We start from the raw sequence: 18,398 nt of genomic DNA on the forward strand, positions 1-18,398 counted from the left end.
AACAAATAACTAACTAAATAAATAAATAGAGCTGATCACGTTATATCAATGCTTAATTTCTGTTTTCCTGTTTCTCTCTGGAATGTACCCACGTATGTGATATAAGTAAAGAAGCATGCTTTAAGACCGATAGTTTGCGCATTTCATTGACGCCTTTCGTCTACGCGTCATGTCATTGACGCGATTCATTGACGCACCTCCACGCTTCGGAATAAACCCGTTCGTTGCTTCTGTGCTGCGTGGGCGTACATGCATTCCAGGCCGGAAAGGCGCCGAAACTAAGAACAAGTCTTAAAAAAACAAAAGTTACGGCGCTGAGCAGACGAGGACGAAGTGAGACACAAACGACGTGTCTCGTGGATGTCGTCTGTGTCTCACTTCGTCCTCGTCTGCTCAGCGCCGTAACCTTTGTTCTTAAGTCGTGAACCAACTAGCTCAGCGACACTATATATATATATCTTTAAGAACAAGTGTTTTCTCGATCTGCTCCGACCATGTTTTATTGTTTAATCGTCGGTTACACCTCAGCGTTTTTCCCTCCCTCCCTCCCTCCCTTCTCTCTCTCTGTGTGTGCGCGCGCAGTTGTTTGTATGTTTTTAACCCTGTAAAACTCAAACACAATTACACACCAGGAAAAATGAGATAAACTTATTCACATTTAACTTTTGGCCATGGAGAGTACATTTGCATTAAAAAAATTATGAAGATGTCACGCACGTGTTGTAATTTAAGTGAAACGAATATTTCGTAAAGCGGGTAAATAAATGCTTTACAACTAACCGCAATGCGTACAGTTTTGCTTGCTTTCACCCCATATGTGCAATGAGTAATCTCGTGGAATGTTTTTTTTGTTTTTTTGTTTATACACCACAACTTCACTGTCGTACGATTTATATACTTATGCATTGCAACATTCGCAAGCTATGCTGAAACGCACTCCACTTCAGGCGGACGCACAAGTGCGATACTTATATATACGCAACGATGTCGCAAAAACGAAGACGACCTATGATGCTTGTTGAGGGAAGAAGGGTGATGACAGGCGTATGCACTGCAAATGCGAAAGAAAAAAAAAAGCGATTAGTGCAATGGCACTTTGGGAACGCACAGGTTGCTAAGAAGTCCGCTTAAACACATAAAAGATAGAGAGAAAAAAAAATCAGTATATTAAGCTACCAAACTCAGCGCACAGCATATATGTGATACGTTGGGCACTGCATGGTTAAGCTAATTCGCCCTCTGTCACCTCCTGTGACCCGTTTAAGCGCTTCCTGTGCGCTCATGTGCTTGTGGAGGTTCTTCTTTCTCTCATCTTTGCATAGCCCCCCCCCCCCCTCCCCTCTCCTTTGTTAGGATTGATAGTCGGACGCCCTCATCGCTAACATTTCTCTTTCTCTCTCGTCAGCTTGCTTCACTTTTCCGTATTGGCAAGCCCGCCTCAGGTGCAGCACACGTTGCTAAACTTGCAAAACTCGGGATGCAACCTCCGTTCCAATGCACGGCGCGATAACAGGCCGTGATCCAGCGCAAGGCTCGCTGATGTACGTGCGCGGGCATTTTTTTTTTTTTTAGTCCTTCCTGTCGTAAATTAGCGGTTTCTTCTTCTTTTTGTAATGTATGTATTGCGTGCAAATTTGCTTCTCTTTCCGTTGGGAAACTGCAGGCTCATTTGGCGGCCCTGCAATAGGGCCGCACCGCATATTTCAGTCGTGTTGCCAGGGGGTCGACGGTATATGCGCGAGTACCGGTGCCTGCGGGATGCTTCTAGTGCGTATCGCCGATCCACATCTCTGGCACGCAGTGCATCTTGTAGTGCGCTGCGGGCGCTGCGCATCGCATTGGAAATCTATGCAGACAAGTCTTCGCAGTCTCGCTTCCCGTACGATCGTTCTACGCGTTGCTCGCTTGCTTGTGCACATACGTAGCTCCAGCGTGCGTCTGTGCGTGTGTGTCTATGCGTGTAGTATGTGCTTGCGAGCGCGCTTAAAAAAAAAGAAAGAAGCGCCCTCTCATGTATCCCGGCACATTTCTTGATGCGGCGGTACCACCCAGCTTGTGAACACTGACTTCGACCCGCCCAGACGGCTCAGTGGTTACTAGAGAGAGAAGTGGTTCTTGAAGGGATAAGGAAAGGTTGGCGCTATTTTCTGCAGTCCTTGCGGGAGCACGGCTCAGTGTCAACAAGGGTGGGGGGATAGTGGGAGCAAATGAGATAGGAGAGTAGGGGGTCAAAGTGTCGCCATGGCAGCGGCTGAGCAGACCGGCAGGAAGGGCCCAGTGGGTCCGGTAGGACTGGTAATCTGGTGAAAGGCCAGGGGGTGGTGATCTAGCAGGAGCCAGATGGTTGGGGCAGGTCGAGTAGCCTAGAGTGGTAGAGCATCAGCTTCCTCGTTGCCCGGTATCCATACGTGGGCTGGAAGCCAGTGCAGGGCCACTGAGCAGCCCGCCTCCTGGAGCGCCATCAGCCTTGTCGAGAGCAGGGCGACCCCAAGGCTGGCCCTTTCTGGCCTCTGCAGGCTGAGAAGTGCCGCCTTGGAGTCGCAGTAGATTGTCACTGGGGTCGCTCCGCCGAGGAGTATGTACTAAAGCCCCTTAAACTTCGTAATGTAGCGACACTCCTCCTTCGCCTTCACTCCTCCTCGTTTCTCCTCTCCTTCACACTCCATCCTCGACCGTGGCGCCGCCTACACCGCTCGAGCGTAGCAACGGCGCCAACATGCGCTCCTCGCCACTCCGTAGACGCTTCTCGAGCAAAAATGGCGGTGAAGCACGGCGCGAGGGCCCACATGATGTTATTTGGCCAATAGCGAGGCGGCGTCGGCCAGAGCGTGCGAGGAGGAGGCGGCATTCTTCAAAGCGTGCCGCTACTTTCCGAAGTTTAAGGGGCTTTAGTATATACGAGGTCGCAGCATGGAGGAAGGAAATAATAGAAGGGAGCATACCGGGCAGCGTGATTGAAGTCATACCTGTCGGCCCAACACGTGATCGCACGTCAAAGTGCGTGGTTGGTTTGAGAGTTCCCGCTCTGCAGGCAGGAGCCACGACAGGGCAGCTGAACAACCGCGCACCGAATAAAAAAAAACTACTGTCATAGCTTCTGGGAACCAAAATTTTCCGCAAATATCGATTCTTGTTCCGTGATCTCGACGCGAGAGGCCACGTGTTGGGCCACGACTTGAGAAAATGTACGGGCATCACGGAACGTTCGCTTGCCAAAGCTGGCTGCTTGACGTAACGCTCCCTCCCATCTTTTTGCTTCCTCCGTGGGTTGCAGGTCGCGATTGCCGGCAGCGCCGGCCGTATTCCGATGGAGGAGGAAAGCGAAAACCCGAGCTTTGGGCGCACGTTATAAAAGGAACCCCGGGTGGTCAAAATTTGTCCACAGTGCACCCACAGTGGCGTCTCTTTTAGATAGCTTCTGCGTTGCTTGCGACGGTAAACTAAGTCAGTATATCGAGATTGATTTCAAGGTTGTCGCATCGACTGTGCCTTAGAAATCTCGCGTGCCCCTATGAGCGCGCGAGATTGTTCGGGACTCTGAGTGCTGGTTTGAAGCTTGACAAAGCGGGACTCAAGTCTGTGGCAGGGGCGCTAAAGTACGATCCACGACGTTAATGCGCGCGCGCGCGTGTGCGTGTGTGCGCGTGTGCGCGTGTGCGCGCGTGTGTGTGTGTGCGTGTGTGTGTGCGTGTGTGTGTGTGTCGCGAAACAAATGAAGAGTGACGGTGAAGAGAGACGCGCTATATGGTCGAGGGCTCCTGGTTCGATTCAGACTCGACACCCGATCAGAGGGGCCTGATTTCGGTTTGGGCGGAATGCCAAGACACTCGTGTACTTATAGTGTCGGATGCACATTATGAGAACGTCACGTAGTCGACAGTAAGCGGGGCTTCTCTGCCGTGGCGGCTAAACTGAGCAGCTTTTGGGCGCCACCACTAAATGTATACTGCAGTGAATTTTTTTGCAGAACGTTCAAACTGCATCGTGCCGCAACACACACGTGCGATGCATGCACGAAACTACGCTCTATGTTTGCAGGTGCGACGTATAGGTGTTGTTACGTCTCAATACCACCAAGGGTGTTAATTGAACATTTGTCACGTGTCAAACCACCGCACCTCCTAACCAGACGTCAGCGTGACGTGGACAACGACTAAAAGCGTTCACCCCACCATTACCTGGAAACCGGAGAAAGGGATCGACGGGAGGGAAACACGACAACGAATGGACACGCGCAGTCAATTAGACGAGTCAAATCACCACCCATCCCTCGGCACTTTTCCAGCCGTCAAGACAGCGTGTAAATCGGCTGTTGCAGGATTCCACGAAAGGCCCTCAGCCCGCCTTTCACCTTGCAGACAGAGCGAAGAACGGGGTGGGCAACGACGAATGAACCAGGTGTCGCCGGAGGAGTTGTTTCTTCTACAAATTCCAAACCAGTTTCTTCAAGGCGGAGTCACTGCTGGTTATGGATAGCATGGGCGTGGTATCGCATCGGAGTCGATGATGGTGCTTTGCTGCTGGACGGTCTTCAGGTTCCCTAGTCGACTTGCCTATGGAAGACGGGGGGATTAAAAGCAGGTACTTGCTTCAATATGTGTATACAAACGGGCTCCTAGATTGCCACTAGTCATCGGCCTCCCATGGGGCTCTGCCTCGCTAGCCGGTGATCGCCCCTGGGTGATGCTGACGTATGCTGCCTGACACCTACTATCCCTTTCCCCCTCTATCCCCTAATCTTTCATCCCACGCCCCCATACGCTGCGCCGTGTTCCCATATTGGCAGCAGAATAAGCGTACTTTCCCTCACCCAAACCACGGAGAAGAGGACAGAGGGTCCTGATGTAAAACTTGCTCCTGCATGGAGTAGGCTCCAGTACTGGAGCCGTGTAACCATAGGTTAATAAACCCTTTTTCCTTCATTTTCTACAACTGTACGTCGTAGTCGATGGGCTTGGTGGATTCCATGCCCGGAGCGCCACCCTAGCCGCGACAGTGCAGTTGCACGTGGCACGTCGCGTGTGCTTATTTATTGGTGGAGTGTGTATACCGTACCGGTACGTCGCAGTCACGATAGGCAAAGCGAAAACGTACCTGTATACGGCGCTGTAGTGCACTTTGCAGTTACGTATGTCTAATTAGCTGCCACGGAGGAAGGAAACTCAGGAGAGGCCCTGACGTCAATCTTTCTGAAGCTAAAGTGAAGCCGAAAGTTGGCGTTGCTCATGGCGTTGCTCCGCCTATCGGGCCAGCTCTCCTCTCTTGTTTACGTTTCTCGCGAAAGCACGCCGCGCTGCGCTCAACCGGGCTGCTGGGACGCGCGCGCTCCGCAGCAATACTAAACAATCATTAGCACGTTAGCATGATTCCGCCAAAGAGGGCAAAATATCCCGCGGATATTCCTTCGTCCATTGTCATTGCCGTGGCGCGATACATTGCGTACAGCGTTGTATGCGCGTTCATTTCACGAACTTTAGCTCCTCCTGCCCCACCTGGTGACAGCAACATCCGGTAGAGCACGGTCCAGATAGCGCAGCGCAAGAAAACACGGAGACCAACGCAAACCTGCCCGCACGGCGCCTTTGCCACGGTACGAAACCTACGGAGCAACATGTGTGAGCGCACAGAACAATAACAAAGCCGCCATTGTGGCCCGAAAGGCGGGGCCGCTACAGCAAAGAAATAAAAAAAAAAAAACAGCAAAAAAGAGGAGAACCTACTACGTCATTTGCTCCACACTTTTCTCCTAGCGCGCGGAGGGGGTAGGGCCTCTCCTCAGTTTCCTTCCTCCATGTTAGCTGCAATTACATGTCTAAAGGATGGACGTGCGACGTGTATGGAACTGTACGCTCTATGTGCAACATGCTCGTAAACGTTTAGTTGCTTGCGCGTGTGCTGTTTGCAGTGGCGTGTCTGGCACAGCGCGAATGTGCGGCGCGCACGCAACTGCGCCCCATGTAGGCACGTGATTGCATGTTGCATATGTGCTTATCGGTCGAGCACCCGCAGTAGTACTGCGGGAGTGGTACCGCGCGGTCAAGGTAAAAGCGAAGCAGTGACGTATCGATCGATATGCCGCTATTATGCGCGATTGCGACTCCGTTATATTGTAATTTCCTGACATTCGCCCTACTTGGGACATATTGAGGGCACCTTTTGATATCTCGATCCACGGCGGTCGTATGGTAGGGCTTTAGTAAACGTGCTGTTTATCGCGTAGACTGATAAAAAACAAAGAGTCTAGAGAGAGCTCATCAGGTGCTACTTGTAGATGTCCTTGCGCAATTCTTATTGTTTTCTTGCCCTGCTGGAATATGCAAGAGTCGCCGAGAAGTCTTTCTTTTCCCATTCTGTCAATTGCGGTCGCGTAGGCTTTCCGCGTGGTTGTCCGCCGGAAGCGTGCAGAGTTTGAACGACGAACAATGTAATTAAATAGTTCCACACCAGTGAATTTTTCAGCTCCGTAACAGACCTATCTTTAGGCATTCGAACCATATGTACCATGATCTGAGCATTCCGTATTCCAATGCTATAGTTAACCCGGCCAATCGCGAACCTTTAATCGATTAATCCATCGCCTCGGTTTCTGTGTGCCACACCTGACGCAGAACGACATCTACAACGCCTTGTATTACGGACAAAGCTGTTTGAAATGGGCTTTTCTGTGAAATATGCGCTGCACGCTTATCCGTAGCGGTTACCCTTATATGCCACATCCCACGTTAAATTAAATTACCGTTATATGCCACATCTCATGGTAAATTAAAATACATTAAAAGCTGTTCGGTGTTACGTGCGAAAACCCACGATTCGATTACGAAACACGCCGTGGCGGGGAACCACGGGAACGATCTCGACCCCCCGGGGTTCTTCAATGTGCAGCTAAAATCTAAGGACACGGGCGTTGTTTCTACATTTCGCCCCTCATCACGACCGCCGTGGTCGAGCCTGCGACCTCGAGCTCCGCAGCACCAACGCCACAACCACCAAGCTACCACTGCGGGTGCTACATCTCATATCAGTGCCACTTAGCTGAAATGCAAAAGGGCAGATTTAAAAAAAAAAGAAACGCACAGGAGGGAGATAAATGTCGAGAACCGTCAGACGGCGACCCTTCCAGGGTTTACTCGGCGAACGAGGTTCTCGAGCTATGCGCCTACGCCATAGCTATTCTCCTGCATAATCGTATGTGTGTGTGCGTGTGTACATGCGTGTTTGTGTGCACGCTCGACTTGTAAGGCTGGCGTACGCGGAGCCGATTAGCCGCAATACCATCAGGCAGTATTGAGTCAATGTTAGCGAAATAGCGGAGCAGAATAATACCTCGTTATCGTATACCCCTTGTTGGGGTCTCGGTGCTGACGCCCGTTATTGCCAATGGGTCGCAAGCCCCAAGGGTAGCGTTGGCCTGGCGGCCTGGGGCACTGGAAGCATCCGAAGGTCCCGGCAAAGCATGAGAAGACTGGTAACAGAACAACTTGTTTATTCTATCATAGCAAAAGAGCGGCCGGTCAGTTCGACCGAAGTGGAGAGACGGGAGAGCACGTAACTCAACAGTACAAATCGGAGCCTCTCTCCTGGCGTCCGGGGGCAGCTGCTCTTATACTCTCGGCGTCGCGGGCCAGAAGGAAGGTCACGGGATGAGCCCACGCGACGGCGGAGCATGAGCCCACGACGGCGCGCACGGTCGAGCCGAGAGACATGTTGAGCCGAGTGTAGTGACGCATCGCCAACCCGCCGACGGACAGACCTCCTGGCACCTCACTTGGGGAGCTCCGCTCCCCGGCTGCCGCGCATTGACAAGCGTGGGCACACACACACACACGTACACACGAAGACACGTGGCACTGAAACACGCCTGGACACGCTTGGCGGGGAGGCGTTGCGGCGGCGTCGAACGGGCCAAAATGTCCGCCGCTTTGAACGAAGCCCCGGCGTCCGTTGCATCCGCGCCGGCATTACCGCGCGTTGTAGGCGAAACGTAACACCCTCATACGTAAGTTTGGCAGAGGCTAAATAACGCTCTAACATCCTTGTGCTCAGCGTGCTAAATCTGCGGCCTTTCTTGGTGAGATTTAGTGTCGCTCTTATAGTGGAATTTCTTTCTATCTTTTTATTCATATACAGCTAAGAAGCTAGCAGAACTTTCACAGTGTCTCAGAATCGCCACCTCTTGATTTCCTTTGCAGACCGGGTGATCCTCCTGTGGTGCCTCAAGAACTTGGCGCAGAAGGAGCACAAGTGAGTTTGTGCCAATCAGTCTTATTACGTTCTTTTTTCGGGAGTCCTTAAGTAGCAACTACCGCAAATAGACGAGAACGCACGGGGGAAAAAAAAGAACACACACACACACGGAGCAGCAGCGCTGTGCATCCCGTTGCACATCTTTCAGCACAGCCCGTGCTCGTGCTCTTTCACTTGTTCAGCGCGAAAGGAAACTGTCTCGAAACTCGTAAGTGGCGTCGAAATGTTCGAGAGGGCTTCGAACTTTCGAGCCGCCCGTTGATGCCGTCTTTAGTTAGCGTCATCCTGTCAACCTCCGACTTGACGGCAGCGGTGGCGGCAAATCGAAGGTCACCGTACTCATTGAGGAATCTAACTGACGCTCCCGGATGATCGTTCCGGCGAAATAAGGAAGCGCAAGCGCGGAAAATCGCGCGCGCGCGCCGGTCTGTCGCCTTAGTGGTCTTCCCGTTCTTTCTTTTCTTTTTTCTTTCAATTCGCAGCATTGCTCAGCGTGCAGCGGTATTCGGGAAGCGCGTCCCCGCATACCTGCAAACGCGCCGCACGCGTTTTGCTTCGCTTATTTGATGGGGCCCCGTCAACGACCGCTGGATTGACCTATGTGAATGTGCAGATTAGCTATACGTTCGCCTGCGTAGTTGCGGGCAGTATGAATGCAGAGTGCGTGAGTTTCTCTTTTTTTCGGGGGGGGGGGGGGGGGGGGGGGGCACTGTCATTTTTCTGTCAGTCCTAGCTGACTCAAGTACACTTCAGACGTCGCCTCCGCCGTCGTCATCCTGAGGGGGGGCGCTGTCATTTTTCTGTCAGTCCTAGCTGACTCAAGTTCACTTGAAAGGTCGTCTCCGCCGTCGTCATCCTGACTTCTCATTCCTTTGCTTCCCTTCCCCCCTCCCCCCTCCACCCATGTTTTCCCATGCAGATCAGCATGTTAGAGGGCGTTGACTCCCTCATCATATATCACACTTCGAGCACAATGCCAACCGTATCATCATATAATTTCTCCGGTTATAGTTAACCCCGAAAAGCGCAAAGCCTGGCTGGGTCTGTTTGCGTGGTTACTGCGGAATGCGAGTTGTTGTTAGCAAACAGGAATATATGAATTCGGTAAAATACGCTTGTCAACTTATCTCGCGCCGCCAATTAATTAAATTAATTAAATGCAGCTAGGTACAAGGACTGTGTTGATGCATCCATCATACCAAAGCAGCTGTTGTAAACGAACTTCATCATATTTGTCCCGAGGAGCAGTGGAATAGTCAGAAAACTTTTCGGGGTGGAGGGTGGGGAGCGGGGATGAGGCTTGCACTTGACCGGGGACGGGGAGGGGGATACTGGGAGTGCTGGGAACATGTGGTAGCTAGGGGGCAACGACCAAGCACTTCGCTTTGCTTGCTTGTTGCAGATCAGCTTGATTGGCTTGGTTTGCTTGATTGTCTTCCAATTCCAATTAGAGTACGGTACCCTTAGCTGCGTATGCCTAGAGAGAATAAGAAGGGTCGCGAAGGAGAGGACGCTTTCTTAGGTTCATTGATCAGCTTTAGTTCGCGTTTCGCCATGTGAGGAACTCTCAAAAGTATAAGTTTAACTGGAGTTCGAGATGGACATGTAAGCAACGGGCTTGATGACTATTCGATACTTTCTCATTGGTGGGCAGTCATTAAACGACAAAATCTGCAACAATGTCTACTTGATCTCACTTCGCAAAAAAAATAAAATAAAATAAAGAACGAAAGCTAGCCGTTATCCTAGGCGCGCACTTACACACCAGATATCAAGAAGTTAATATGGCGAAGCTAATGCGAGAAATAGCGCGAACAAGCAGGCGGACGGAAGTAGGACACGACCCATGCGCTTCTTCCGACGCATGTCCTTCAAGCGAAAAAAAGGCGCTGACTAGCGGGACAAGGACACGTTAGCTCTGTTTTCGTTTCAAGCGTCACGTGCCGACTGGCCCAACGGCAAACACTCTCGAAGTACGTGTCCTTCACTTTTTCCGTTCGTGCGTTTACTGTACTTGCGCCATTGTTTGCAATATGTCGTGCCAGCATCGCCGAACATCTTATTTATACGTTTTTTCAAGCTGGCCCTAAATTAGCGAGTGTTATCGGTCCTGCGTAGGAAGAATCCGGGCTTGCGTTGTGCCGGTGAATTTGTTTCCTTGGCTCTCTGGGGTGGTTGCTTGGGCTAGTTGGTAATTCATGATAAAAACGACGTACAGCGCGAAGGAGACGACATACACTGCGCAGTGTATGTCGTCTCTCGCGGTCCTTGACCTTCTCTCTGTACGTCGTATTTTTTTTTTCTTGTCTCCTTGGAGAGCGCTTCTATGGCGTATGCGCAAGTCGCACGCGCGTCAGATCTCTACAAAACACCCCTAACCGATGTCCACCCATTTAGTAAACCCATTGCAAGTCCTGTCGCGTGCTCTATAAATAGTCTTCACGTGCCAGCTTTTGCGCGCTCGATCGTCGAATGTTTTTGCTTTTTCCCCCTGATACGAGGAGTACGTACGTATACGCTGCAGTGTTTTCGTCTCGTCCGATTACTTCCCGGTACACAAGTCGCCGTCCCGGGCAGTTATCGGTTCCACGCTTGAATAGACGCCCGCATCTCTGCAGACCAAAAATAGTTCGTGGCGCGGTGTAGTGCAACTTGCGCGAATCGTTTCTGGCAATTTCAAAATTTCTGAGGCTTACTACACGCGTGAGCAACTTATGTGGCGTCGCTGTGAACATGCACAGTTCTTTGCAAACGCTTGAGATCGCGTGTGTCCGTTTCACTTCTTTTTTTTTTTTTTTTTTCTTTCTGGCTTTCGTTCTTTGCTTGCGTGGCTCCCTGACTGTACTCTCTATTGCTCACAGTCTTCCTTTTTTTTTACCTTGCTTACAGAGCGCTGTATCGCGTTCTCAGTCTTTGAGTGGCCGACATATACTCTGCACGAAATACGCACGTTATGCGAGTAACATACCGGGTGTCCCAACTAACGTTAGCCAGTCTGTTCAACCTCATTAATTTTCAGTCATGAGTCACGAGGAACTCGTCAAGGACTCGCGAGGGTCCTCGTTCGTATTTTCCCGGCGAAATTTGTATTTTACGAGATTCGGGATCTTGCAGTGTCTTTGTTTTCTTGGCATGTGGTACTTGCACCGCTAGCATGCACGTTAATCGTGCCTGATAGAGGGCGGTGTAGCCGGCACCGCCTGGAGACTCCAACATGTTATTGAGCACAGCTTATAAGAGAACAACGACGACAGCAGAGGAATACGCAATTAAAGAAGGGGTAAAAAAAGAAAGAAACTCAACGAACGACGACAAAACGGACTTCGTGGCTGTTTGAAGCGATTTATTTCGTGCTTCAAAAGAATCGGCGCTGCCGTGCGATCCATCTGCGAGCCAGTGACTAAACGCTCTTGCACCTGCAAATGAAATCCAGTTTGAGTTCTTTGAAGCGCGAATTAGCGTATCGTTTTCACCCCGGCACCCCTCCCTGAACCGCCTTCTCTTTCTCATTTCGTTTTTAGCATTGTGATTCCAAGAACCGATATCAGATACGCTCCAATCTTTGTTGACCGTCGAACGGCTCCGAGGAACCAGAAAGAGAAAAAAAAAAAATTGTGAGGATAGGGCGAATGACTTCTTCTTTCATAAAAAGGAAAGAGGGTGTATATGTTTGTGGGGAGAGGGGGAGGGTATTCTCAGTGTGGCGTTTCGCTAATCGCTTTCGCGCCTAAACGCACGTGCGCCGTTATCTCTCTCTCTCTCTCTCTCTCTCTCAGTATTTGGTTTCTTCGGCAGGGGGAAAACACGGGCGCGTAATCGAAGCGGTCAGCCGGCTTGCGTGACCGCAGTGTTTGCCCGGCTTTGCGGCTTGTGAGAGGAGAAATCTCGCACGCCGTCTTTGCATACCAACGAGGTGCCGACGGATTTGTCTGTCGCCACACCCTTCGGCGCTGCCTCGCCTGCGCACCGCGCTCTATATGCGTGGTCAGAAAAAGCGAGGGCGCTTGCTTCGTTTGTTTGTTTGTTTGCTTGTTTCTCTCCCATTGCCGCGGATCTTACTTGGAACGCCTGAAAAACCGCTGATTCAGCTACGCACGAAGTATACGCCCTCGACGTCGGTGTTTATTGTTGCGCGTTTCCTTCTCACATATGTGCCACGAGCTCCGATTCCCTATGCGCGTCCGGAACAACCGCTGCAGTTGAGAGAACTGGGCTAATCCAATTAGCAATTCGCTTTTGCGACTTTTTTTTTCTTTTTCTTTATCCCGTATTGTTATGCTTGGAACACGCTCGATTCCTAGAGACGAAAAACTGAGCGACGGAAGCGTTTCGTTTTTGTTGCGCGGTCTTCGCAGTAGCGAGGCATTCGCAGAATTCTTAATGCACGTGCGGCCGCGTCTGAGCGCCGCCTTTATTTACATTGTGTGTTTTTTGAAGGCGCGCCGGCCCTAACTAAAGTTCGCTGCTAGCCCGGATAAGAGATGTTACGCGCCGTGTGTTAACGCATAACCCCGGCAAAGATACAACCAGACAAAACCTGGGGGCACGTTCTCGCACCTAGAAGTAAATTGTGGAAGGCTGTCAAGTATGCATAAATAATATGTATCTAATCCCGCCTCCGCGACCTTTCACGATTCGTGACAGTCCCACCGCAGCTTTTGCACGCGCAATGTGCTCGGGCGCGTGAAACGTCGAGTATGCCGCGGGCTGTGAAAAGTCTACGTCCGAAGCCGCGGTCAGCCATTTATTTGTACGTCGTAAATTATTAAACTGTGGGATTTAACGTCCCCCCAGGCAGCGCAGTGGGATGAAGGGGCGCCGATAAGGCTGCCGTAGAATAAGTTTGCAACGTCGGCACAGTTTCACTGACAAAGAAAGAAAAAGAAAAGCAATACGCTCACAGTGCGCGGTGGCTAGATCGGCTTTGGTAAATTTGCTGCTCGGCCTACAGACGCGACCTGACCGCATCAGTGTAGTGCGCTGATATTTTAACTCTTGCATTTGTCCCACTGTGTCTCTTCGTTGACCAATTATGCAGCGACCAGTCTTGAGAACAACCTGGAAGGTGGTCTGAGAGAATTGCCTCGTCTTCTGCGCGAACATATGTATATGACACCAAGGACAATATAGGGGGAATTACTTGTACTTGCTAATTGAATTAAAGAAATGATAAATTATTGGAAATGAAAGTGGATGAAGAAACGATCCACAAGCTTCGCATGTTATTAATTGATCTATATATATATAATGTGGCGCCGTCTGCAGGTAATTATATTTCTAAACGCGGAAGGTACGAGAGAGAGGGCGCGTGAATCTCCGTCTTCGGACGCCGTTTCGTGTCTGTCGACTTGCCGCCATTTGTGTGTGCGGCTTTAATGACTCACCCCTGCATCTGCGTTCCCGAATTGTCAACTCCGGTCTTTCACTCGAGCATTCAGTGTTTGGCATGCATGCCGCTGCTTTTTTTTTTGTTTTATGTTCAGGCGAGTATTTTGCGGCGCTTTCTCAGCAGTGTTTGTAGCGGTGAATGGGAAGTACTCGCTGCTCAGCGATCTCAAGTTGGCGTTACTGCAGAGGCGATATCTGTCGAAATCGCTTTATGCAAAAATAAAAATAAAAAACACCTAGCTCAAATGAATTAAAAAGATGGTTGCCTGGTTGCCTCACAGCAAGTTTTGTCAGTTGCTTTCGGTCTTGTTAAAAGATTTCGAGAACTTGTTGCGTACGACATAACAGCAGCATATAAGGCATTTTGCTACAATAACCTTTAAATTCCATTTCTTTTTTTTAAACCTTTTCTGTCGCGACACTCACGGGAGGCCACGAGCAATCCTGCTTATGCTCTGATGCATGTAGGCCCCGCCGGTATGGAACAGCTCTGTGTAACATCGCCTCTCTTTTCAACCAATTCATCAATCTATTCATGCTGCATGGTATGGATTAATAGCAAAAAAAAAAAAAAATGAAAATAAGTAAAGAAGGAGAGTGACTGCAAGGTTAGACATGACGCGTACTTATGTCTCTGCCGTCTATATGTATTTCGAAATGCCATTCAGCTGTGCCATGTTTAACGAATCCCTGTAAAAAATGAAATGTTATAATGTCACTGACAATCCTGGTGCTTTCTTTTGCCCCGAGGAGACTGCCTATTGTGCGCGTCTTCTGACTCACCCGCGTATACAGTGTTACGCTGCTGTGGGAGAAACAACGAATGCGCGCTATCTGCGTATATCTCTGAGGTTGTTCGTCTTCCTGTTTCTACAGCCTCGAAGTGATTTCTTCTTTGTGTCCTCCCGTCTCATTCTCCTTTTTTTTTTTTCGCGTTTCAATTACTCCCGGGGTCGTTTTCTCGTTGCCAAGGTGGCCGTGACAATAGGAGCTAATGCTCGGAACACTGCGGCTGCAGGCTAATGACGCCGCCGTCTTTTGCGTCTCGAATTCTCGAGTGAACTTCAATTGTTCGCCGAAGGGCGCCCGCTCTGGAGCTGCGCAGAAAGGAAAGAAGGAAAAAAAAGAATAGAAAGGGAGAGAAAGAAGAGAACGTCAGGCTCCTTTCCACGCGGCCTCTCTCGTCGAGTCGTCGCGGGCTTTTTCTCGGGAAATGCGTATCGCCGCGCGCGATCCATCCAGACCGCAGGAGAAATAACAGTGAGGAGGAAAGAGAGATGGGGAGGCAGAGAGAGAGAGCGATGCGGCGAACAGAAAGCTAACCGGCTTCCCCGACCGAGAAGGAAACAATGTTTCACCATCCGGCCGCGCCGTTCCTGGAGATTCTTTCTTTCTCTCTTTTATTATTGTGTCATTGGCAGGCTGCCGTGGTTACGAAGAAAGGTCACGGCCCCCGCTGATCTCGCTGGGTGGCCGCCTCCGAGGAACCGCTACTTGCGTGATGTCTGAGGGATTGATTGGTTGATTCGCTGGTAGTACCGCCACGGTAGCAGGGTGGCCACGCGTTCTGCTACTGATCACGGGGTCGCCGGTGCGATCCTCGCGGCCGCATTCCGATGGGCCCCAAATGAATTAAGCGCTCGTTTACCGGACGCTTTGTGTGTTCTCTGCTATGGCATATCTCATAGACAGGGCGTTGCTTTGCGACTGTGAAATCGATCAGTCACTCAACTACCTATTAGTAGTGTTGCACACACTATTATGTTTCTTCAGTGCCCAGAGACCTACTGGATTATTTCAGTTTTGTTCGTTTGCGTTTACTCCACCCCTTTTTTCTGTGTGCGTATTTTAGAAGTGCGTTGTATGAATTCTTTTCATATATCCTCTATGCCGCTTGCTGTATCTAAGAGGAGGGTGGGGATGACGTTCAAGCTGTTCCCGCAGATTTCAGCCTCTCCTCTTCCATCAACGATGTGAATCGGTAATGGCAATAAATTTGTTTATCTAACGTTAATTTAATATTATTAATTGATGCTTCTTCTATTCTTCATTCATTGGCACGATTTGACTTCTCTGCAAAAAGAAAGAAAGAGAGATAGTCTAAGTAATTTTGAAAGAGGCAGTGAGCTCTGCCGGGAACAATACACTGGGAAAGGGCGGGGCGAGGGAGGAGTGGAGTGTGGTTAAAATTAAACAAATTTTCGGGGGTTACGTGCGAAAACCACGATGTGGTTATGAGGCACGCCGTCCTGCGGGGCTCTTTGATCTCACGACCTCGGATGGTGGAGCATGATGTTGACGAGAATAGAAGTGTTGCGATACGTGTTAAAGCCCCGAATCCAGCTCTGCTTCTTTCAAGAATTATATTACAACCCGTACTGTTTCTCTGGCACTCGCCATCTCTTTAAGACAACACTATGGGCTGTGGGAAATCCGCATTAATTCTTACCGCCAGGGTGTTTTGTTTCTTTCTTCTCTCTTTTTTTAATTATTTTGCAGCCTTCTCTTTAGTAGTTCCCGATGCGTAGCATAGCGTCACGTATCGTTCGGAAGGTACGAGTGTCGACCGAAAATAAGCGGCCTGCTTAGGCGACCGACTGCGCAAGCACGCGTGTGGCGCGCACTTCATCGAATGTTTCGTCCCGCATACGAGCCGGCCACTTGCAGCGAGCGCTTTCAGTGCAGCTCGCGAGCGAACGCACGAACGAGAGAACTCCGACACGTGGCCAAGTTACCCCGGCCGAACGTAAACATCCGATAGAAATCGCTATGTTTTGGATGATAGAACCGATAACGCACAGTGTCCAACTGAAGTGCATTGTTTCTGGTGGGTGAGGAGACCGGTCGCGAAAATAACGAGTCGGAGACTAAACCGCTTAACGGGGGACGCGGTTGACTATTGTTCGTTCTTGTTAAAACTGTGTACGTCGCCGTATAGCGGAAATAGACAGAGGTGAATGCAGTTCGAGTGTTTCCGGTGCCCTTCGTGTCGACAGCGTCTGTATTTCCGTTATTATAGTACACAGTGTACAGGCTGCAAGTAGATAGGGCAGCTTTATGGTTTGGCCTGCACAAAATTATTGGGGCATTGCTTTGAGCGTCAATTGACCGCGCACAAACTCTATACATTAGCTACTTCGATATGTGTGCTCAATGCTTTTGGCTCCGCCGTGCTAAAGCTGTCCGCTTTTTGCATTTCGAGGTACGACTCCCTACTTCGGCCTCGATATCTATAGACTTTTGCCTGCGTAACCTGTCTACTTCGCCGATATGGCGTGTCGCAACCCATATACGAGCCAAAGTTCTGAGTTTGGAGACAACAGTGTGCGTTTGTCTAAACTTGGTAATCGCCGCAATGTCTAGCGCGACGAGGAGGACTATTGCGATGCTCCTCCACCATCTATACGTAACATGTTACACGCGTCGGGACGACAGCTACAAGCGGGCAACGGGGGGTGGCGGTGCTTGTCCGTGAGCTTATTAGGGACCTCCGGCCCCTCATTGTCCGTGACAATTCCTGGCGTAAATGCTTCGTAACTGTAGTCGTCTGGGGTGAATTCCTCGCCAACCGCGTAGCCGCTGGATCGAGCTCGCTAGGCTAGTGCCGCCTTTCCTTTCCTTTTTCTTCTTTACAATCGCTCGGACGTGGTGACGTTAGTGACAGCTGTCGCATCGTTGTGAATCAAAATTTTCACATGTACAATTGAAACTCGACTTAACGAAGTGATGACCACGTTCGAATTATTTCGCTAAATCGGGAAGTTTGGAAAATCGAGTTAGGGATCTTTCCGATCCTTCGAAATTGAAAAGTGTATAACGTTGCGACACCCAAAAGGTACCGTGGCATTGTATTTGCTGCTAACCCACGCCTGCGCGTGCAGAAAGTCCGCGACGGCGGCCAAACTACCGCCGTTCCTAGCGCCATCTGGTACGTAAGAATGTTAGAGACTGCCGAGTCCGTTGTTCCATGCATGGGCGCGGCGTGCAGCCACGTCAAAATAAAGCGAGGGCCGTGACTAGGGTGTCTAGATGTTCTAACGCGATACCGATAGGGCGCATGCCCGAAGGTAAACCCGTCTACGTCAAAATTGGAAAGAAATCACCGCTTTCTTTTACTAATTTATTTCTGGAAAAGCTTCGTTAAATCGGGTATAATGCAGGCTACTGCCTTTAATTCGGGTTGATGACAACATTGAACCTTATGAATACTTGCAGGGGAATGGAAATTTCTTCGTTAGATCGGGAACTTCGTAAAATCAGGTTTCGTTAGATCGAGTTTTGCCTGTATTCCTATCTCGCCTTAACGCATTCGTTTTGTCCATCTGCTACGCAAATTCTCCAACATCCTAATCCTCCTACTTTGCATCTGCTTTGCATTATGTCGCAAGGAGATGGCAGCCTCTGTCGGCCCATCAGCCCCCGCAGCTGTGCGGTAAAGCGCCTTAGCAACTAGAAGAGCGTTCGCGACCTGCGGAAGGCATTAACTTTTCGTCTTGTCATGCCCTATCGCATTAAAGTTGTTCTGCATGCCCGATCTCGAATGTCCTATGTTCCTTTCTCCGCGCCGGTTTCCTCAATCGGCTTTGGTTCTTGCTGCGGGCGACGAATGAGCTTATCTTGCGAGGCGGGAAGAAAGAAGGAAAGTTTGACGACATCAGTGCCGTTGCATGAATTCCGTTGAATTAATTTGGCGAGTGCTTCCTGCGCTTCCGTTTGTCGACTAATTCGCCCTCTCCCTGCCAAGCGATACCTTCTTGTTAGCTGAG

The 18,398-nt window shown here is 50.2% G+C and overlaps 1 protein-coding gene across 1 annotated transcript in view; it reads left to right on the forward strand.

Annotated features, from left to right (window-relative positions):
- The window catches only part of LOC126546882 (transducin beta-like protein 2), a 282,624-nt gene that overhangs the window by 55,702 nt on the left and 208,524 nt on the right, over window positions 1-18,398 (forward strand). The window contains exon 3 of the mRNA XM_050194610.3: window positions 8,190-8,241. Within this exon, the coding sequence (XP_050050567.1) occupies window positions 8,190-8,241 (52 nt within the window). The remainder of the gene's footprint in view (window positions 1-8,189; window positions 8,242-18,398) is intronic.

The sequence above is a fragment of the Dermacentor andersoni genome, chromosome 3 (genome assembly GCF_023375885.2).
Source record: "Dermacentor andersoni chromosome 3, qqDerAnde1_hic_scaffold, whole genome shotgun sequence".
Lineage (NCBI taxonomy): Eukaryota > Metazoa > Arthropoda > Arachnida > Ixodida > Ixodidae > Dermacentor > Dermacentor andersoni.